This window comes from Triturus cristatus, chromosome 7 (genome assembly GCF_964204655.1).
Source record: "Triturus cristatus chromosome 7, aTriCri1.1, whole genome shotgun sequence".
Taxonomy (NCBI): Eukaryota; Metazoa; Chordata; class Amphibia; order Caudata; family Salamandridae; genus Triturus; species Triturus cristatus.
This window is the reverse complement of record NC_140590.1, coordinates 1,490,610,925-1,490,633,799: the sequence shown is the minus strand read 5'-3', so window position 1 is coordinate 1,490,633,799 and position 22,875 is coordinate 1,490,610,925. Positions and strand designations below refer to the sequence as shown.

The window sequence follows — 22,875 nt, the reverse complement described above, 5'->3', positions numbered from 1 at the left end:
CAGGCGGAACTCTGGGGAGACCAGTGGTGGCCTTCCGAACTGGGGGTGTCCCCCATCCCAGCGGCCGAAGTTAAAAATCTGGGGGTTTGGCTGGATTCTAATCTTTCTTATACCAGCCATACAAAGAAGACAGCAGCTACCTGCTTTGGTATTCTGCGAGGACTGAGGCCAGTCCTCAAATTCTTTGACCCTCCCACTCGGCAACTGGTGGTTCAGGCCTCTATCCTTTCCCGGCTGGACTACGGGAGTGCCTTGCTACTTGGAGTCAACCAGGCTGAGGCTACTAGGCTTCAGAGGGTGCAGAACGCTGCTGCACGAGCCATTGTTGGCCTTCCGAGACGATGTTCTGTCTCTGCTGTTCTGACCTCCCTTCACTGGCTTCCGGTCAGACAGAGAATCAAATTTAAGGCTCTCTGTCTGACATTTAAGATTCTGAAGCTTTCCTCTCCCCCTGCTTTGGCGGGCCTTATTTCTTCATACGTCCCCACGCGGTCCCTCAGGTCTGAATCTTACCATCTGGCGACTAAGCCTAGGTTCAGGCTGAGTAGGATGGGAGGACGCTCCTTCCGTGTTCTGGCGGCTGATCTATGGAATTCCCTTCCTTTACATATTCGCGCCCTAAATAGTCTGACTCTTTTTAGACGCGCCATTAAAACCCACCTGTTTGCCTCTGCTAATTGATTTCTCTTCTCCTCAGCTTTGTCCTGTTGTGTTGTGTACCTGATCAGGCGCCAGGACGCCCCTTCGCTGGGGCAGCTGTGCGCCTTATAAAAGTTATTAACATAACATAACATAACATAACATATATGGGCCTGCCCCATGGTTAGGTGCTATTGGGAGGGAGTGACCCGGATTATGGCTGCAGCAACGGGTCTCCAGGTTCCACTTGAACGAAGATGGCATATACTGGGAATAACTGGGGAGGAGCGTTGGCCCAAATACCTGGGAATCTGGTTAATGCTGGCATTGGAAATAGCAAAGTGAAACATTGCTCAAGCATGGGGAGTAGTTGCCTCACCAAGGGTGAGGGATTGGGAACGTGTCAAGGACTTGTGCCAGCTGACAGAAAAGGCGGTGTACCAAAACAGGGGATGTCCCAAAAAATGGGAAAAGATCTGGGTCCACTGGGATAAGTATAGACCCAGCTAGGTGACATCTGGATACAGGCGTTATAAAGGGACTACTCCGCGTTGATGGGAAGGGGCAACAGCTGAAGAAATGTTTCACGGGGAAGGAACCTTGACAATGTCCTGCATCGATGCAATTTATTAACCTTTTATACCTCTGTATCTGTATCAAATGGTTTTGGTGTGCCAAGAGACTGCTCATAAAAAGAGTTTAAAAAAAGAAAATTAAGAGAGAAACATAGAAGACACCTAACAGACTGAAAGCCACAATAAAGATACACTTGAAAGATATCACACATACCTGATCAGAAAGCATCCTAATTTCCTGAAGGATGGAGGAAATGGGTCGGCTCCTCTCTCGACCACGGGTGAAAGGGACGATGCAGTAAGTACACATGTTGTCGCAGCCTCGCATGATAGAGCTTTGGAAATAAATAAGTTGGCTTGAAATCTAGTCCTCTACCACACAAGACTTAAATTATTGGTGTCAATCAGTCCGTTTCCAGAGCAAGAAGACATCTCACAACACAGGCTACAGTGTACAGCACATATTAACATTAACCATGGCTGTGGAACGATGTTAGCACCTAGAGCCTGAACTGACACTTCAAACAGCACTGATCGCCTAGTGAGTAACCAACGACCAAATCATTCACAATACATAACCAAATTACTGTATATCAGTATGAAGTACCCAAATTTAATTTGTTTAGACAATCAAGGCCATTAAATTGCCAGGTGCAATAAAAAGCAATTACAGATAAAAATCATTACATCAAAATAATAGTATTATGTTGAAAGGTGATGGGCAAATAGCAACTACTCAATCATAATGATTTAAACAGTTCGTAAAAAAGAAATGGTTTAAAAACACATTTTGATAAAAGACATGTAATATTTAAAGTATGCCTTTTCAATCACATATACAAATATAAAGCGGTCTCACCCTAGACAATAAAATACAGCGCCTCTTATGATGGACATCGCTTGACTAGTCAGTTCACTTACCATGATGCGGCCATATGCGCAGCGTTTATAGGCTAGGAGTAAAGTGTACTGCAATAAAACCATGTGGCTCAGCTAGTTGTGTCTATTATTAGTATGAGATTACTAGTTATTCCTCACACCACAAGATGACTTCCCTCCCAGCACCCTTTAACCCATCAGCAGGGGTTTGAAGCACTGTAATGAAGCAACTACAATGCAAGTGAAATGGTAACATCAAGCATCAGAAGAGGCATTTCTTGCTGAATTTATCACGCACAATTCTATTTCCCTTATTCCACTGCAGACATCATTATTTTTGGTCATCAAATGACTGTGGCCGTTGAATCTTTTTCTTTACATAAAACATACCATGCCATACTTACCATTAACACCTAAGAAAAATCTACCAGTTCCTTATTCAGCACTTTGTTTGAACAATCTGCCTGGGTTTAAGCTTTTGCAATCTTAAGAAATAGAGGCATGGAGATTTTAAATGGTGTACCCAAACTGGGTTTTTTCTCTGCCTTCGATCAGAGGGAGAGTCGGATAAGGGGATTACAAAACCAAAGCACCGCGACCTTCACAAGGGCATAGGCATGCACATTCACGGACCAGTGGTGCACACATAGGAGAACAACAAACATTATTCACTTTGATGCGTAGAGCAGATTAAGTTGTGTGGGTCAAGAACCACCGTCTTGAACATTCTAGAACAACACCAATTACTTACCCTTGTAACAAGAAACATACACAGCAACAAGGCCATGTTGATAGCTGTGATCACCACATAACAGCAAGTACTGAGGACTTGGAAAAAAGAAAAATAATACCTACCTGTAACACCAGTTTCCCCATCCTGGATATTTTCATTAAGTTCATTGAGACCTCAATGGCATCTTTGATCTCCCTAACACTAGCACTTGATTGAAGATGTCACACTACGCCGAGTCCTGAAAAGTACATGTATGCCCAAAGGTGATTTCTTGGAGAATACTTTGCACACTTTTCCCCCTTAAACCTTTTCTGCCACTACGTGAAACAGTGATGTGGTGAAAGGTCTAGGCTACCTTCCACAACTTACAGCCTCATGCATCAAGCCAAAATCCAGTCGGTAAAATACCGAATCGCAAAAATCACCCGTTACCGATTAAAAAATACCCACTTCAAATGCATGAACCCAAAACGTGAGCAAATAACGAATCGCTAAAATAAATCCGCCAAAATACCGAATCGCTAATAACCAAAATGCAAAATTACCGAATCGCTAAATACCGAATTAGCAGTTACCGAAATCACTATTAGCTCCCGGAAAGTGCCAATAGCAAATAACGAATCGCACCCCAATGCAACAACAGTCGCTAATAACGAAAATCCCAAAAATCGCTATTTTGCAAGAGCTAAATAAGGGGAATCAAAACCTGGAGGTAAAGTTAAAAAAAAACCACGCAAATGCAAAAAAAAAATTCCATCATGTGCAAATGATTGAGGCAATCACAAAACCCTTAAATGTGGCCCAGGAGACCCTGTTGGCTCCCACAAAATGGCTGCCCTCTACGTGCTTGCAAGGAGGATGCGTGTCAATGCAGAAGGACAGCGCAGGAGAAGGGTCCAGGAGCGAGTTTTCAGACTGCGCATAACCTTGCTCGGGCAGAATGAGGACGAGGTGTACGAGAAGTATCGCCTCAATCGTGCAATGATCATGCGCCTGATTGCAGACCTGGAACCATTACTGCAGCACCAGACACACCGGACCAATGCAATCCCTGCGCACGTTCAGGTCCTATGCAGCCTGCACCTACTGGCCTCAGGGAGTTTCCAGGGGGTAATTGCGGTGGCCGGAGGCGTATCGCAAAGCGCACTGTCACGCTTCTTCAAGAAATTCCTAGATGCCATGCTGACAATGCTACACACCCACATCAGCTTCCCCACAACCCCACAGCAGTTGGACCGCACCAAACAGGCATTCTACCAGGTGGCACAATTCCCACATGTGATTGGATGCATCGACTGCACGCATATCCCCATATGTCCACCCGCAGCAAATGAGTCAATTTTCCGGAACCGCAAGTCATACCACTCAATCAACGTGCAGGTTGTGTGCGATGCCAATAACATCATAACAGACCTAGTGGCACAATTCCCAGGGAGCACACACGACTCCTACATCTTCCGCCACAGTGGAATGCACAGGCGACTACTCAACGGAGAATTTGGAGAGGGACTCCTGCTAGGTACGTAAAAATACGCTTCCCCACACCAACACCACACATGTATGTACATCACCAATGCTAAGTCTATGCTTCTATCTTCTAGGTGACCGTGCTTACGCCCTGCGTGAATACATACTCACCCCATACATCAATCCAGCAACTCCGCAGGAACATCGCTACAACGCTGCACACATCAGCACTAGGAATGTCATAGAGAGGACATTTGGGATTCTGAAGAGTCGCTTCAGAATCCTACACAAGACTGGCGGCGCCTTGCTATACAAACCTGAAACATGCTGCCGGATAATTGCTGTATGTGCAATGCTGCACAACATTGCGACCAGAAGGGGGATACCCATAGAGGTGGACAGGGATGACGAACACCGGGATGACCAACCACCCGCCCAACAACGACAGGCACACGTCCCTAACACAGCAGAGGGCCATAGGAGGCGGACATACATCATGCAAAATCATTTTTGAAACATGTGAGAATGAAACATTACAAGTTAGTTTGGGGTGCAACTGTTTAATGCACAGTAGCACTGATGTTTGTGCAACAAAACTAGCTATGTAAATCATGCTCCAATTGCATAAAGTAAAATAAAGGTGCCTTAAAGTCACGCCTGTGCATACTCAGTAAGTGGATGTCCATGGTTGCCCCACTATGGTCCTGTATGCATGTCCAACTGTCTAGTGGCGCTTCCCACGTACCCCAAGCCTCCGCTCAGGTGTCTCCAAAGCCTCACCACGGCCTGTCCCCGTGGATGCCCGCGAACTGCGGCGCCTGGTGCTGCCCTCTGCCACAGACACACTGCTCACACTCGAGGCAGCCTCATTAGCGTCATCCCCCCCCAAAGCTGCAGCACTGCATGTGCTGCTCTGGATGTGTTCCACAGCAGTGGTCAACTGCCCCAGTGCCTTTGCCACATCCCCGCAGAAGTGCCCAAGGTCGACCTGCAAGGACACAGTGCGGCGTGCCAACACTGCGGTACTGTTGCTGTGGCGCGTGATAGCCTTAGTAGCGGCAGCGGAACGCAACAATTGCTGTCAGTGCCTCCTCTTCTGGCACTCATGGCCCTCCCTCATGGCACTGGTGAGCTCTTGTACATATTCCCTGAGGTGAGCATTGCCCTCTGCCACCACAGTGCTCATGTCCCTGACCGCCGTGCCCATGGCCGTTACTGCGGCAGTCATGGCTCGCATTTCACGAACAAGGTGCACGATGTTGGTGCTGATGGTTGCCATGTGGCGGCCCTGCACGCGCTGGACAGACAGCATCCTCTCCTCAATGCCAGGAGTGTGTTGGAGATCAAGGTTGCCTGAGGAGACCGAACGTTGGCGAGACCTGCGCCGCTGTGTTAGCCTGGCGCGGACAGGTGGTGCATCAGGTGGTGTGATGGCGCACTGACCGTGTCCCGTTTGTGTGGTGGGTGTTTCCATCACCGCCAGTGGCGCAACCTGGGACCTGCGCCGCGGCGCTTTGGTGGCTGTCGTGGCAGCAGCTGGTGTGGCTGGTGCTGGTGCTGGTGGTGCTGGTGTTGCTGGTGCTGTTGTTGCTGGTGCTGTTGTTGCTGGTGCTGGTGGTGCTGGTGGGGTGGCAGGTGTAGGTGATGTGAGGGCATCCTGCGCTGTCTCAAGGTCTGAATCAACCGGTGTTTCGGAAATTATCAGCCGGCCGCTGTCATCTGAATCTCCAGGTGATGCATCTGTGTGTGAAACAGTGCATGGTTAGTGGGATAGTTAGACCTACGTAGTGTTGCACACATACATGTCCCTCTGTGATCCACTAAACATACTGTCTATACCCAGCTTCTACTGATCTGGTGAATGGTTATTGCATTTACCCCTGTACATGCACACTTGCCTGAGTAGACTACAACTCCCATGATGCACTAGTGTTAGGAGTAAAGCTGTGTGTTGCAAAGCTGCATGCACACTCAGATCCTGCTGGGGGCCTGGAATGGGATTTACGCTATGCTGGGTATGGCAACAGGCATGCATCTTACCTTGGGCACTTGTGGCTGCGCCGGACGTGTCCATCTGGGTCACTCCCACGACGGCTTCCCGCTCAATTGTACCTTCCACCAGCTCCTCCAGGGCAGTGTTGGCCTGGACCGTGGAAGGGCCGCCTCCCGTTCTGCTAGCGTCCCGGAGCCTCTCTGCTATCCTCTCCTTCGCGCGCTTCCGCAGGTCGTACCACCTTTTTTTTAGGTCGTCGATGCTGCGGGGCGTCACACCAACTGCATTCACCCTCTCGCGGATGCGCAGCCATATGCGGCGCTTCTCCGCCTCAGGCACCTTGAGGGACAGCTTGCCGAAGAGGCGATCGTGCTTGCTCGAGACTCCCTCGATTAGGTGCTCCAGCTCCCTGTCGGAGAACTTGCGCTTGCGCGCAGCCTCAGCGCTGGATGGGGCTTCCTTCTCCATGGATGTTGTTTTTTTGCAGATGGAACAGTCTGTGTGGCTTCAGTCTGCACAGGCAGTCTGCAGTCAGTGCTCCTGTTTGCTCCTCTGTCGATGCAATGAGGGTGGGGCTGCTGTATTTCCTGGTTGGTGATGTCATCAGCACGTTCCCGGTGCGACGCGGTCATTTGCGATTTCGCTAATACCGAATTCGCTATTTGCTAATTCGGAATTACCGAACTCGCTAATAGCTATTCGGAGTTTGCATGCCCCGCTATTGTATAATCGGTAAAAATAGCGATTTTTAAGGAATCGCTAATAATTACCGAATCTGTTGATGCATACCCAAAAGCGATTCCTTAATAACGATTCCTTATTTCTCGCTATTAAGGAATCGCTTTTGGTTAGCTTGATGCATATGCCCCTAAGTGGGTTAGGAGCTCATCCAATGCTCGTCTAACATATACGGTGTAAAGTTAAATACAAATGGGAAATACACATTTTCCTATACCCTTATTGACCATACTCAATGCTTCAGAAATAGTCCAGAAGAATAAGTATATATCTTCAAAGAATCATAAACAATGGGGTGCAAAAAAAGATGTTACATTCATTGACAGTTCTACATTCTCTATTTGCTACTCTCCTGGTCTCCAATATCCCTGGTCTGAATGGGAGTTGGAAAGGGAGTATTTTGAAACCGGACACCCTTAACCATGCATGTCTTCTTCTGAGGACACTAGTATTTATACTCCTTAGCAACAGTGTCGGCGGCTTCTAATGCACACTTAATAGAGTTGTTGGTGATAAGTTTGCCTTCATTAACGATCTCTTGACCTCTTTTTCTTTGCTTCTCTGGGAGATGTGGGGGAAGGCCCTCCATTTTGTCCCAGTGGGCTACTTTGATTAAGCTACTGAGAACCGCCATGATAAAGATGAACAAAGCCATGAGATCAATGAGGTTAATAGTCTGATGTCAACAGAACTGATTCAAGAGTTGCATTTACAGGTGCCAAAGAGAAGAATTGAGAATTCACAGATATTCACCTTAATATAATTAAGATAGCCAATGGCATATTGCTTTACTTTCTCAAGGATTTTTGCACCTTCCTCATGACAATGTTGTACACCTGCTACGACGTCAGAGTTTTGTTTCTGTCATGTGTATTCTATTGGAGCCTGCATGCAAAAGGTCTATAAAAACTCCATGTTTTGGGGAGCGGGTGGCATTAGATGCTCATTGCTATGAGGGGAAACTCTTGTTGCTTTGCATTGGGATATCACATTTTACTTACTTTATCTAAATAAAGTTGTCCTGACTTCAAGTAGGCGAGTGAGCAAATTTTTCTTCAACACTCTTATTATTCTTCTGAGGATTTTGGAATCTGACTACATCAATCATAAGTATAGTGTGTGCAGCTATTTTAGGGCAAACATTACCTCAGCTGGATCTTGATTTAAATCCGAAGAAGTAAAAAAATAAGTAATTCTGAATTTTGAACAATACCCGTGTCAAAACAATAGGTACCCATGATTAAGAGGGATTTACTCCTTCCCAGATCAATTAAATTGCATTTTGTACTAATCTCTCAAGTTTTCCTCATAGCGTTGTTCATGGTGATGCTCTTCTGTTTGAAGTTTTATCAATTGTGGCACGTGCTGCGTTCCAATATCCCTTCCACTAAGAATAGAGGCTGGAATTAGGAAAGTTCCAACTTTATCTGCGGGCTTGTAGCGTGGATATTACCATTAAGCCTATAGACTGACTACTTTCAATAGGCTGCTATCAGCTTTTAGTGCTGGTAATCCCAATCACACATACCGGTTTCCCTTAATTGCTGTCCGTTATTGGTTCTGTATTTCTAAGTGAAATGGTTACTATTCGAATTATAACACTTTGTGCAGATGTAGAAACAGTGGTGTCCCACTGGCTATTTAATTATGAACCGTTTCAAATCAGATAGTGGTTTATTTTATTAGGGCATTTTTCTGGTTGTGACCAGTGTTCTCTCTAACCAGCGCGCGTGCGCCCACCTCTTTCACCCCAAGCGCGCACTGTCCTATATGAAGCGTGCACATAGCCAATCCCTGGAGCAGCTTGCAGCAGGGGGCTAACTCACTCAGCTCGATCTGGGCTGTCAACAAACGTAACACTCACTCTGCGACATTTCGGCGTGGCACATTCGAATTCACTAGCACCGATGTGACAATCAATTAAGCAGCCTATTATGATGGCCTAACGTCGTTCATCAGTCATCCACGCAAAGACCACCCACCTAGCTGTCCATCTCCTAAACGTAGCACATCCATGTAGGAAGGTGGATATCTGACTATGGTTACCCCCAAATTTTTGCCTAGTGTCTAGCTGGTTTTTCGACTTAGTTGGCCTGAGATCCTGCCATTCAGGCTCTCAGGCTATCTGCTCTCTCTTTAAAATGGACTCCATGTACCCTAGGTACATACCCAATTGGTTGGATCACCCTGTCAGCCCCTGTACCAGTGTACACTAGGTACCCAGGGCTTTGGTGTACCCAAGGCCTGCCCGGGGCTAAAGCATGTATTATGCCACCCCAGGCTTGGCCTAACAAATCTGACACAACTGTCTGATCACTCAGCTGGGGTAAGTTGGTGTAACCACCTCTTACTTAGGTGTAGTATACCTATACCTAACCTTAAATGGGACACCTGGTAACCTATAAGTCACTCCTATGGCAGGCCTTAACAATCCTGAAGGCAGAGTGCTTGGTTCCATGTGAGATGGTGCTCTGGCATGAGCTGAGCCTGTCTGCAGTGGTCGGAACAACTGCCTTCTACTGTTTCCAGATATCGTCATACCATATACTCTTAAGTGCATTATGAACCTCGCGGTTAAATGCTAACTTTGGTTTGGCTTTATCAAAACATGTCGAGTAAGGTGTCATACGAATTGGAATACTAACCCCTCGCCAAGTCTGGCGACGGGGTTAGCATTCCACCCTTCTAGAGGGACACGACATGTACAGTACCTGAAACCCGGGTAAAATCAGACATAGCCTCAGCTCCACAAAATGGATGCTGCCACCACAGACACAAGTCTGCCCTCCTGCTGCTGGGAGTCCTTCCAGCTTGGGAGGTGTGGACAAAGGGTTTCCTGCCAGGGGAGGTGCGTGCACCACCCCAGACAGGATTTTGTGTATTGGTCAGGTAGGGCTTCAAAGAAACCAGACATGCCTGTGGCTCACAAGGAGCCTCGGGGCATATGCCAGTTCAAACCGGTCCTGGGGCACACCAGTCCCGGGCCTGGGGCGAGCTGGACAAAGGATTGGGGGTGTAACCGCCCCCCTTCCTGGTCCCACCCATAGGGAGGGACCTAGCAGGTAGTCCGGCCCCTAGAATCCGCTTAAAGGTAGGAGCTGTGTCCTAAGACTTCAGACATCCTGGAATCAACTTGAAACTAAGAAGAAGACGGGAACTTCGACGCTCTGCCGCACAGAGGACTGAAGCCAATCTCCCCTGTGGTCAGGGAGTGACCACCTTGCTAACGCAAGCACCATCCAGCGAATCAACGTCTGCTTTGCCGCCGCCTCCCGCCGGAGCCCGAGCCCAGAGACTGACAAGACCTGGACCTCCAGACCTCTCACCGCCCGATCCACAGTCCCTGAAAAGAGGAGACCCGTGGAGGCACCGAGACACGTGGAGCCAGCCATCTTGGAACGACTACGACAAGCTGACAAGTGCAACAACCGAGGCTCCCTCCAAGTTGTGCTTTGGGATCTGAGAAGCCCAACCCTCGAGCAGCATCTGCACCAAAGGTGAGCCCTCCAGCATCTCCACGATCTGCGTGGGGCCCTTCTGCATTTTGCCACTCGACGCGCCTAACCGGTTGCTGGCCCGCTGGCTAGTGGCCATCTTGGCGACGAAATCTACGACAAACACCGCTGGTCTAGTTGCTCCAGACTGGCCCTTGCTCCCCTCCAAAGGAGCAGTTCCTCTGACCTTGCTGGTCAGAGCCATCAGCTTATCTCCTTGCCTACAACGATTGCTTTTGCCAAGGCTTGTTTGCTTCGATCAAGTCGCCGACACCGCCGACAGCGAGAGCCTGCGTGGGACAGCTCGTGACTCGACTCCTGGACGTCGTCGACCTTCAGGGACCACGTGGCTGCAGAGACAAGCCACACCTTTCTTCCTGTTTGCACCCGACATCGCCTGGTACCCACCTGGTGCCACGCTGGTCACTGGCTAGTGACTGTGAACACTGTCCCCTCTGCTTACAGGTCTTCAACATCTCCGATCCACCCTTGGATCCACTGCATCTCCTCCTGGCCGGTCGCCTGCAGCATCTTTGTCTTCAGGCTCCACGGAACAGATAGAAGAAACCCGACGCACTTCGAGGCCTATGCACCCGCTTCCTGTGGGTGAGGTAAAGCTGGCACTCCTGTGCCCAAGTGTAGTATTACATCTCTAGTGCCTGTGTTCCACATCTTGAGTTCCTAGCCCATCCGGAAGATTCCTTTTGCAGTAACTTTGTACTTTTTACGCACCCATTGAAACCTATGGGAGCACGCGTGTGACTATTTGCTCTGCACACGCGACCCGTGGACCTCCTGGTCACTAACTGAAGTTAGCTCCTTGTAGGCCCAGCGATTCTAGAGGCCCTAGGCCTTTTCCCTTTTCTGTTCGTGGTACTTATACCACTATTTTAGTATATGGTTCGAGTGGCCACCAGGGCCTATCCATATAAAGTGCAACTTCTGTGTATTCTGTGATAATCTTGTTTGACGATTTGTGCTCCTGTGCTCATAAAGAGACTAGGGGTTACTTTGAGAAATAAATACATATATATTTTGAATATATATCTGTGTGGTGTCCTTTCATTGGTATAAAAGGGGGTTACTATTGGTAAAACAGCTTGCTTAACACGCATCACGAGTTTAGCCTCAAAGACTGCTTAGCCTACGCTACCACTAGGGCAGCTAGTCCGAAAAGGTTGACTTACAACCACACCATAAGGGTTGCTTGGCATGGTACAAGGTGGTCACTAGAACTAGTGAACAGCATATACCAGGCCAACTTCTCACATTGGTGAGCAGCGGTTGGATTTGAGCTTGCTGTGTTTTACCATTGTAATCTCTTGGTTACCAATTGAAAGATCACATAGGTACCTGTAGGTACATATAAAACAAGATTAGATATACTTAAGTTCTACTGAACTTAGTTGTTGTAGAGCAAAGGGAGTAGCACACCCTGACTACAACTACTAGATAGGTTTAGTAGGTAAACCCAAGTGTAGGTAGATTGCAACACATCCACCCACACTTAAGAGCAATGGCTGGGGCAGAGGGGTCCACTGTACCCATCTCTGTTGAGAGTGAACCCCCGAGGGCACCATCCATCTTTGCTACCCTTAATCAGAATGAGCTCAGGCATTTGGCAACTCTTAGAGGCCTTAAACAGCCCAAGAACCCTACCTCTGCCAAGCTCAGAGAACTCTTGCAGAATGATGAAAATCAAAAAGAGCTCAAGAAAGCCTCCCAGTTAGCCCCCTTAGGGACAGGAACAGGAGGCCCCCCTTCTGAAGATGCCACTGAGGTACCCCTTTCCAATAGCCATCCCTTAGATGAACACCATACTACAGAGGAGGAAAGTGATGGGGATACAGATGTGAGTGGGGATGAAGGGAGAACTAGCCCAGTGCCAAGTGTTATACTTGGCCCAGCTAAACCAAGGCTATTGGGGACTGACAGTGGGTTTACCCCATTGGATCTCCCTAGTGGACTTAACCCAGGGCTTGGGAGGCAAAGGAATCACTCAGGTGAATCCAATGCTTCCCATGGCTCTAGAGGCTCTCAAGGTCACTCCAGGAGAAGGATGACCACCCCTCAGAGGAGGGAACATGAGGCCAAGATGCAAGAAGCCCAGCTGAGGATCAGGAAGCAGGAGCTAGAAGTAGCCCTGATGGAAGAGAAACTGAGCAAGGCTAGGCAGCATAGAGAGAGTGGGTCTATACCCACTGGTGGCAGCAATGTCCCTAGGGACAAAGATAGGGTCTTTGACAATAGGAACCTGTCCAAGATTGTGCCCCCCTACAAAAGTGGGGATGACATCCACAAATGGATGACTGCTCTTGAGAGAGCCTGCAAAGTGCAGCAGGTTACTGAAGACCAGTGGGCAGCAATCTTATGGCTCTCCTTTGAGGGGAGAGGCAGAGATAGACTCCTCACTGTTAGAGAAGAGGATGTCAGAAATTACAGAGTCCTGAAGAGTGTCCTAGTTGATGGGTTAGGCTTAACCACTGAACAGTACAGGTTAATGTTCAGAGACACCCAGAAGACACAGACTCAGGACTGGTCTGAATATGTGGAATGTGCCACTAAGGCTTTGGAGGGTTGGTTGCTGGGAAGTAAGGTGTCTGATTATACAGGATTGTACAATTTGATGATGAGAGAGCAGATTTTAAGTAATTGTCAAAACCAGCTTCTCCATCAACACCTGGTAGACTCAGATTTGACCTCTCCCCAAGAATTGGGAAAGAGGGCAGATAAATGGGTCAGGACCAGGATCAGGCCTAAAAACCAGGGTGGTGACCAAAAGAAAGATACCACCAAGCCTCAAGAGAAGGGTGGGGATAAAGAAAAAGAGAAACCTTCCTCAGGGCCCCAAAACTCCACACAGGGTGGTGGGTCCCAAGCTCCCTCCTCTACCACAGCTAAAAAGCCCTACTGCCATGAGTGTAAAACTCCTGGGCATTGGAAAACTGACAGCGGTTGCCCAAGGGCTAAAATCAAAACTGTTCCTCCAATTACTCCTGTCACACCACCTATTGCTGTCAGCAGTAATCCCCCAGGTGGTGGGAGTGCCCCCAGAAATCTGGGTGGGTTTACTTGGGGAACACAGGGGGACCCTGGCTTAGCCAATTCCCCTACAGCAACCACTCTTGTCTGTGATGGTGGCATGGGGTTTGCCAACTTCACTGCCTGTCCCAACACTTTGGGTAGGTACAGACAGGAGCCCTACATCAATGGTACAAAAGCTGAGGCCTACAGAGACACTGGAGCTAGCATCACAATGGTGGCCCATTGGCTAGTTCCCTCTGAGCAGCTTTTGCCTGGTTTCTCCTACCAGGTGACTAACATTGATGGCAAACAGAACAGTCATCCCATGGCAGAGGTATGTCTCAGCTGGGGAGGGGTCACTGGCCCTAAAAGGGTAGCAGTGTCCCCAACCTTGCCTGTAGACTGCTTACTGGGGAATGACTTAGAACTCTCAGCTTGGGCTGGAGTTGAACAAGACACCCATTCTAAAATGGTAGGCCTGTCACAAAAGGGTAGGGGGGTTGTGCCATTCACAACCCCTGTCCAAATAGATTTCCTCCCCGAAAAGGGTGGAAGGGCAGTGGTAGCCACAGCCCAGGCACAGACAGACTTCCCTGTAGAGACTGGCAGAGCTGTGACAGTCACAGCTCAAACACCAACTGAGTGCCACCCTGAAAAGGTTGGCAAGGCTGTAATGGTCTCAGCCTATACTCAGACTGACATAGGTGTAGTGAAGCCTGAAACAATGGATCACTCCACACAAACTGAGAGTAGTGGGGAGGAAGAAAAGTCTCCCTCTCCCCAGACATTAGGAAAAGGTCAGCCTCCTCAGGGATCTGACCTCACCCCTTGTGAAGGAACTGCCCCAGAGGTAGCCAGGCCTGGCCTGGCAGAGCCTCTGATGTCAGTGGCCCCTTCCAAGGTGGGACCCAGTCTGGTGCAGGTAGCCTGCCTCTCTCTACCCTGCCTCAGTCAGCCCAGGGCTGCAGAGGTCAGGGAGGCCAGTGGACCCACGGAGGGCCCCTGTCCACAAGAACCCCCCCATCAAAAGAATGAGGATTGCCTGGCTAGTAGCCCTAGTCAGGTGATGGGTAAAAACATTCCTGAGGGATCTCCTTTACAGGTAGTTAGGGACCTCCCCCAGAGGGATTCTGTTGGGCACAGGCAAACCTGGGACCTTAGGGCCCCAAACCTGCCCTGTCCCTCCAGTAAGCCCACAAAAGGGACCCCGCCTCCAGCTTTAGGTAGCCAGAGGCTGACCCTGAGAGCACAGTGCAACTCAGTTAAGGAAAGAAAGGCATCCATGGTGAAGGATGATTGGAGGAAGCTGAGGCCTCACTTTGAGGACACTCACTTCAGTACTCCATCTCAACACCAGCCTTTTACTTTGCCAGGACACACCAAAGGTAGAGATTCCCTATGGTGGAGACCCTCTGATACCCTTAGGGTGAGGGATTGCTTAGTGGACCATGAGACAGGGGGTAACCATGCCAGTGCTGGTTCCTCCTTATATGGCCACTTGGGCAATATAGGCTTACCTGGTCAAGGTCAGCCTTATCTCCCTTCGTTTGGGGGGGGGGTTGTGTAGGAAGGTGGATATCTGACTATGGTTACCCCCAAATTTTTGCCTAGTGTCTAGCTGGTTTTTCGACTTAGTTGGCCTGAGATCCTGCCATTCAGGCTCTCAGGCTATCTGCTCTCTCTTTAAAATGGACTCCATGTACCCTAGGTACATACCCAATTGGTTGGATCACCCTGTCAGCCCCTGTACCAGTGTACACTAGGTACCCAGGGCATTGGTGTACCCAAGGCCTGCCCGGGGCTGAAGCATGTATTATGCCACCCCAGGCTTGGCCTAACAAATCTGACACAACTGGCTGATCACTCAGCTGGGGTAAGTTGGTGTAACCACCTCTTACTTAGGTGTAGTATACCTATACCTAACCTTAAATGGGACACCTGGTAACCTATAAGTCACTCCTATGGCAGGCCTTAACAATCCTGAAGGCAGAGTGCTTGGTTCCATGTGAGATGGTGCTCTGGCATGAGCTGAGCCTGTCTGCAGTGGTCGGAACAACTGCCTTCTACTGTTTCCAGATATCGTCATACCATATACTCTTAAGTGCATTATGAACCTCGCGGTTAAATGCTAACTTTGGTTTGGCTTTATCAAAACATGTCGAGTAAGGTGTCATACGAATTGGAATACTAACCCCTCGCCAAGTCTGGCGACGGGGTTAGCATTCCACCCTTCTAGAGGGACACGACATGTACAGTACCTGAAACCCGGGTAAAATCAGACATAGCCTCAGCTCCACAAAATGGATGCTGCCACCACAGACACAAGTCTGCCCTCCTGCTGCTGGGAGTCCTTCCAGCTTGGGAGGTGTGGACAAAGGGTTTCCTGCCAGGGGAGGTGCGTGCACCACCCCAGACAGGATTTTGTGTATTGGTCAGGTAGGGCTTGAAAGAAACCAGACATGCCTGTGGCTCACAAGGAGCCTCGGGGCATATGCCAGTTCAAACCGGTCCTGGGGCACACCAGTCCCGGGCCTGGGGCGAGCTGGACAAAGGATTGGGGGTGTAACCGCCCCCCTTCCTGGTCCCACCCTTAGGGAGGGACCTAGCAGGTAGTCCGGCCCCTAGAATCCGCTTAAAGGTAGGAGCTGTGTCCTAAGACTTCAGACATCCTGGAATCAACTTGAAACTAAGAAGAAGACGGGAACTTCGACGCTCTGCCGCACAGAGGACTGAAGCCAATCTCCCCTGTGGTCAGGGAGTGACCACCTTGCTAACGCAAGCACCATCCAGCGAATCAACGTCTGCTTTGCCGCCGCCTCCCGCCGGAGCCCGAGCCCAGAGACTGACAAGACCTGGACCTCCAGACCTCTCACCGCCCGATCCACAGTCCCTGAAAAGAGGAGACCCGTGGAGGCACCGAGACACGTGGAGCCAGCCATCTTGGAACGACTACGACAAGCTGACAAGTGCAACAACCGAGGCTCCCTCCAAGTTGTGCTTTGGGATCTGAGAAGCCCAACCCTCGAGCAGCATCTGCACCAAAGGTGAGCCCTCCAGCATCTCCACGATCTGCGTGGGGCCCTTCTGCATTTTGCCACTCGACGCGCCTAACCGGTTGCTGGCCCGCTGGCTAGTGGCCATCTTGGCGACGAAATCTACGACAAACACCGCTGGTCTGGTTGCTCCAGACTGGCCCTTGCTCCCCTCCAAAGGAGCAGTTCTCCTTGCCTACAACGATTGCTTTTGCCAAGGCTTGTTTGCTTCGATCAAGTCGCCGACACCGCCGACAGCGAGAGCCTGCGTGGGACAGCTCGTGACTCGACTCCTGGACGTCGTCGACCTTCAGGGACCACGTGGCTGCAGAGACAAGCCACACCTTTCTTCCTGTTTGCACCCGACATCGCCTGGTACCCACCTGGTGCCACGCTGGTCACTGGCTAGTGACTGTGAACACTGTCCCCTCTGCTTACAGGTCTTCAACATCTCCGATCCACCCTTGGATCCACTGCATCTCCTCCGGGCCGGTCGCCTGCAGCATCTTTGTCTTCAGGCTCCACGGAACAGATAGAAGAAACCCGACGCACTTCGAGGCCTATGCACCCGCTTCCTGTGGGTGAGGTAAAGCTGGCACTCCTGTGCCCAAGTGTAGTATTACATCTCTAGTGCCTGTGTTCCACATCTTGAGTTCCTAGCCCATCCGGAAGATTCCTTTTGCAGTAACTTTGTACTTTTTACGCACCCATTGAAACCTATGGGAGCACGCGTGTGACTATTTGCTCTGCACACGCGACCCGTGGACCTCCTGGTCACTAACTGAAGTTAGCTCCTTGTAGGCCCAGCGATTCTAGAGGCCCTAGGCCTTTTCCCTTTTCTGTTCGTGGTACTTATACCACTATTTTAGTATATGGTTCGAGTGGCCACCAGGGCCTATCCATATAAAGTGCAACTTCTGTGTATTCTGTGATAATCTTGTTTGACGATTTGTGCTCCTGTGCTCATAAAGAGACTAGGGGTTACTTTGAGAAATAAATACATATATATTTTGAATATATATCTGTGTGGTGTCCTTTCATTGGTATAAAAGGGGGTTACTATTGGTAAAACAGCTTGCTTAACACGCATCACGAGTTTAGCCTCAAAGACTGCTTAGCCTACGCTACCACTAGGCCAGCTAGTCCGAAAAGGTTGACTTACAACCACACCATAAGGGTTGCTTGGCATGGTACAAGGTGGTCACTAGAACTAGTGAACAGCATATACCAGGCCAACTTCTCACAATCCACCATTGCGACCTTTCAGAACGGAGACTGCCCCGCAGAAATGTCAGAATCTCCGCTGACCATACAATAAAAGTAGCAAGTCAATGGTCTTTTAAAGACCTGTGAAGTACTCTGGTGCGGCTGGCAGCTGAAAAACTGTCTGTGTGTGCCCGGGAAGCTGTCTCAGCCCGGGCTGACACACACAATGGGGGAGGTGGTGGGGGGCGGGGGGGGGGGGGGGGACTAGATGGCCCACATGGAGCCCTTCCGTGGGATAAATGATAAATATTTACATAGCAACTGGTGTATGTGTTTGGGTAAACTACTAAAGAAAAAAGGTTAAAGTTACAGGGGGAGAAGGACTGAAGTGAGAAAAGCATTTCATAAATAAAAGAAAGTGAAATGGAGGAGAAGCAAGAGTATTGGTGAAAAGTCGAATGTGAATTAACCAATAAGAAACTATAAAATCAAAGAAAAACCAAGAGGTGATTTGTAGTTAATTACACCCAGTGTAGATTTTTACTAGCGGAATTTATAGGGGTGGGAAAGAGATGGGAGGAACAACTTCTATTGTGTCTATGGACCACTATGCAAACCCAAAGGCTGTTCGTAGCGCTCATTTGGTGGCACAGAGACTAGGGTGACCAACCGTCCGTAAATTTCACGGACCATCCGTAAATTGGACCTCACGTCCGTTGTCCGTGGGGATCCCTTTTACGGACGCCTTTTGTCCGTAATTTTGGGCCTTTTAGGGAACAGAGCTGTTCCCTTGTGAAAGGCCTCCGCCCCTGATGTGGCTGCTTCGCACTCCTCTGAGAACAAGAGCAGCCCCACCCGCCCATTGTCATTCTGTGTGCGGCTGATTGCCACATACAGAATGACAATGGGTCAGTCTGGGCTGGCACAGCATGTGATGGCCTCCTCCAGCCTGAGTCCAGGGCAGGGCAGGGCATTCTGTCCCATAGAAGTGCAAAAAAACCCATGCTGCTGCTGCTAGGTGAGAATCCAGTTAACCAAAGGAAGGCGGTGAAAAGTTCAAAGGAAAGGATTATAGTTCTCTCAAAGTCTCATCGTTTTAGAACTGACGCATTTTCAAAATTATATTCAAGAAAGCCATGGTTGCTGCTGTATTATTTTATGCAATTAACAACCACTGACAAAGCCAATAGTTCTGGCTTGATGTAGGTGTAACGTTACTTGTTCTAGATGTAACGTTACTTGTTGTATTATATATCTGGATGCAATGACAGAAGCAACAAAAAATACCAGTCGGGTGGCACATTATACTAAGCACAGATTTTTAGCTTATGTGTTTTAAGCCACGCCCTCAATTACATCGAACACCCTTTTGGCGAGCCGCCCCTCGTTTTTTCATCCCACTTAACGCTCTGGAAATAACACCATGTCACTGTCGCCCCACGTCCAGGCACTGTGCATCATGCATGACTCATGCCTTCCACTTTTTCAGATTACCTATGTGCAGGGGCATAGTGAACCCTGCCCAACCCCACCCCTTGCTTTAGGAACTACAGTGAGGGTGGAGTTCTTGATGGGACTCTTCTGTCTGAAACTCTGCAGACAAAGGATCAGCTCATAATTAATGTGAAAAGGTGAGTGAGTGTGTAAGTAAGTGAAGGGATTGGTGGATGGATGGCTGGATGGATGAGTGAAATGATGGATTGTTCGATGAATTGATAAGTGAAAGGGTGGATTGATGAATTGATAAGTGAAAGGGTGAATGGATGGATGGATGAGTGAAAGGGTGGATGTAAGGGCTTGTAGATGGGCAAACGGATGGATAGATGAGTGAAAGGGTGGATGGATGAGAGAAAGGATGGATGAGTGAAAGGATGGATGAGTGAGGTTCAATGGACGGATTCATGAGTGGATGAGTAGATGGATGGGTGGGTGGATGGAAGGATGGATGGCTAAGTGAAAGGGGAATTGAGAGAGAAAGGAAGGATGGGTAAATGGATGACTGAACGGGTGAATGGGTGGAAGGATGAGTGACTGGGTGGATGAATGAGTAAGTGAAAGGATGGCTGGATAGGTGAATGGATGGGGGGGAAGAGTGGATGGATGAGTGTACGGATGGATAGGGTGAAAGGGTGGATGGATGGATGGATAATGGATGGATGAGTAAAAGGGTGGATGGAGGGATAGATGAGTGAAATGATGGATGGAAGGATACGTGATGGATAGGTTTGTAAATGGTTCAATATGGACATGGATGGGCACACAGATGGAAAGACAGAATGAATGGTGAAAGACTGAATGATGGATGAAAGTATGATTACACATTGTAAGCCCCATTACCTTAAGCAACATTTCCTATACATTGACTTTCACATTTACATGAGCGATTGTCTCTATATAATATGTGTGTGTTGTAACACACTCCAACACTCTGCCCCACATACTTGGGGTGAGTAGCACTATAGAAGAAATTAAATACACATGAGAGAGGCTCTATGTGAAGATGACGGGCGCCATTGGAGGGTGGTAGCAAGGCTGGACCGGCAGGACCGGGCATCAGGTGTTTTCTCTGGGAGCTGGAATGGTGTGGGCGGTTTTGTTACCACAAAAAGACCTGCACATTTGCTCAAAGCTGCGCATACTGAAAAACCATGAAGTGCACAATTGTCTCAACCTAATATAAACTTACTTTCACTTGTACTTAAGTGGTTGTATATTTACTTACTTATATACTATTGCGCAACCTCCTCTGATGTGTCTGTAAAACTTACCTTTTACCTAAATTTTGACCTCATGTGCTGCTCTGCGAGGCATGGTTGAAGTATGGCATAGAAGCTCTGCCCATTTCCCACCCATGTTTTTAATTGGCTCTTGTTACTATCCTTTGGAAATCGTTGCTTTTCATTTGTGAATAGGCTTAGTAGACCCTCCTTGGTACTGCCTTGTCTGCATTTGTATCCTCTCATAACGACTGGACTTTTTACTTGTGTTGTTACACGGTCTGCTTTATCTAGTGGGTGAGCACTGTTTTCTTTAATGATCTTCCCTATTCCACCCAGGATGTTGCAGCACGCCGCCACCTTTTATATTATGTCATTTACTCATGTATTTTTTCATTTCTAGCACAGTCCGCTTTAACTACCGTGGCTGTGCTTATTTATTTAATTTACGGTGCGGTCCGCTTTCACTCGAGCAGCTGAGCTTATTTATTTATTTAATTTACAGCGCAACCACTTTCACTTTAGTGGCTGCGCTACAAAAGCTTTCTTTCTTTCTTTTTATTACACTTTGTGTAAAAGTGCCCCATAGGCACTTTCACTTTAATGTTGGCCGCGCCCCTTTCTTTAGACGCTGCACCCACACACGCGGTCTGGTTCCTAGCGCACATAACCTTGGCTGCAGCGCACAGAGACCTTACACTGCCGCACAGAGAGGAAAAAAAATTAGAGGGAACATTGGTTGTGACTCAGGCAAAGTTAATGAAATAGCCCTTCTATTCCTGTATTTGTGTAAAATTCCATGAGGTATTATTTAAATAACCAATCATTAGCTCTATCACAGGTGGAATACAGTAACCATATGTCTGCCACTGGCCACCGTTCTCTATGAAAACCTTTCTTTCCCCCTTTTCCCTCCCTGCAACTCCTGAAAGTGTGTCCCTCTTTCCCCAACCTGCAACTCCCTTGTCCCTGCCTCAAAACACCTAAGGGAATCCTCTCCATTCAGTGCCACATGGCCCCATTAGGGAAAATGTTACTGACGTTAACTATGTTTATTAACATGTCATGTGATATGTGATTTAGGGCACTGTGCAAAGTTCAGTGTCTCCCCTAGTCAAACTTGCAGTGTGCTAGTTAGGATCTACTGATCCACTGAAAACTCAGTCTCACCCAGACTTGTGATTTTTTTTTTTTTTTAATCCGTAAACTTCATAATCACAGACTATTGCAAAAAATAGTTGCTTTTCTGGGAAAAGCATTAGAAATCTATTGAAATTCGCCATCTCCTCTGCTGGGCAGTAAAGCAGCTTCCATGTAAAAATATGTCAAGAGATGTTGTTAAACATCTGGAATCTGAACAACAACATTGTCAGCTAAAATGCAATGCCAGAAAGGCAAGTACTGGCTTATGGTTTAAAACACATTGCTTTAATCACTATGACTCAGTGGCCAATACGCCTCACACCCCGGTAGGAGCTTTCATCTGCACACACTACTGGTTCTCCTGCAGCCACACAAAGACACCACATGCAAACACTAAAAAGATCCCTCCACGCAGTGCATTTTTTTTTTATATTTGCTCAAAAATTCAAGGTACAGCTTATCTGTGTAATACGAATTTAATTGTACCATGGTTTTTACTGCAGAGACTCACAAGCATGCATGATACTTACAGTTCTAAAATGGAACCAGTTTTTTAGGTCTCGCCTGACCCAGCGCATGCGCTGGTCTGGCGAGACTTATTGAGAGGGCTCCAAAAAGTGCTACCAGGCCAGCCTAGAGCTACAGTGCATGTGCGCGGGCGCGCGCGCTGCTTTTACCGCGATTAATTTCACTTTCGCGGCCGCAGGGCAGCTTTGATGTTTGATCGCGATCACTTTCACTTTCGCGGCCGCGCGGCCGCTTGGCATAGCCAATAGGTCTCGCTTTTGGGACCTTATAAGTGTTTAGTTATGCAACTGTTGCATGGCTAAACACTTATAAGGTCCCAAAGGCGAGACCTATTGGCTATGCCAATGCTTGTTTATCTTATTTCTTTAATCCCGGAGTACGGGAATAATTTAAAAATGTGTGTACAGAATGAAACCCATATTTTTAAGCATGACTAGTATGACAAACATTGCTGCTCGTCACATTCTAGAGTGGTATGGCACTTTCAAAAGTTAGAAAAGATGGAGGCTGAAATGTGAAAAATAAAAGGCCTTCCAATATCAGATATCATTTAAAGAAACAGCTACATAATTAGCTTATTTATTATTTTGATATGTGTAATAACACTTAAACAAGTTTGTACGTCCCTCGCATTTTCAACTGCCAAAGCTTGATAACGAAGCAGCTCTTTGCATATACAAAAATTTCCTAAACATAGATGGCTCACT

General features: G+C 48.1%; 1 protein-coding gene across 2 annotated transcripts in view; it reads right to left on the bottom strand.

Annotated features, from left to right (window-relative positions):
• The window catches only part of CDK5RAP1 (CDK5RAP1 mitochondrial tRNA methylthiotransferase), a 183,931-nt gene that overhangs the window by 34,267 nt on the left and 126,789 nt on the right, over positions 1-22,875 (bottom strand). For both annotated transcript variants that reach the window (XM_085619259.1, XM_085619260.1), the window contains exon 7: positions 1,429-1,549. In XM_085619259.1, the coding sequence (XP_085475385.1) occupies positions 1,429-1,549 (121 nt within the window). The remainder of the gene's footprint in view (positions 1-1,428; positions 1,550-22,875) is intronic.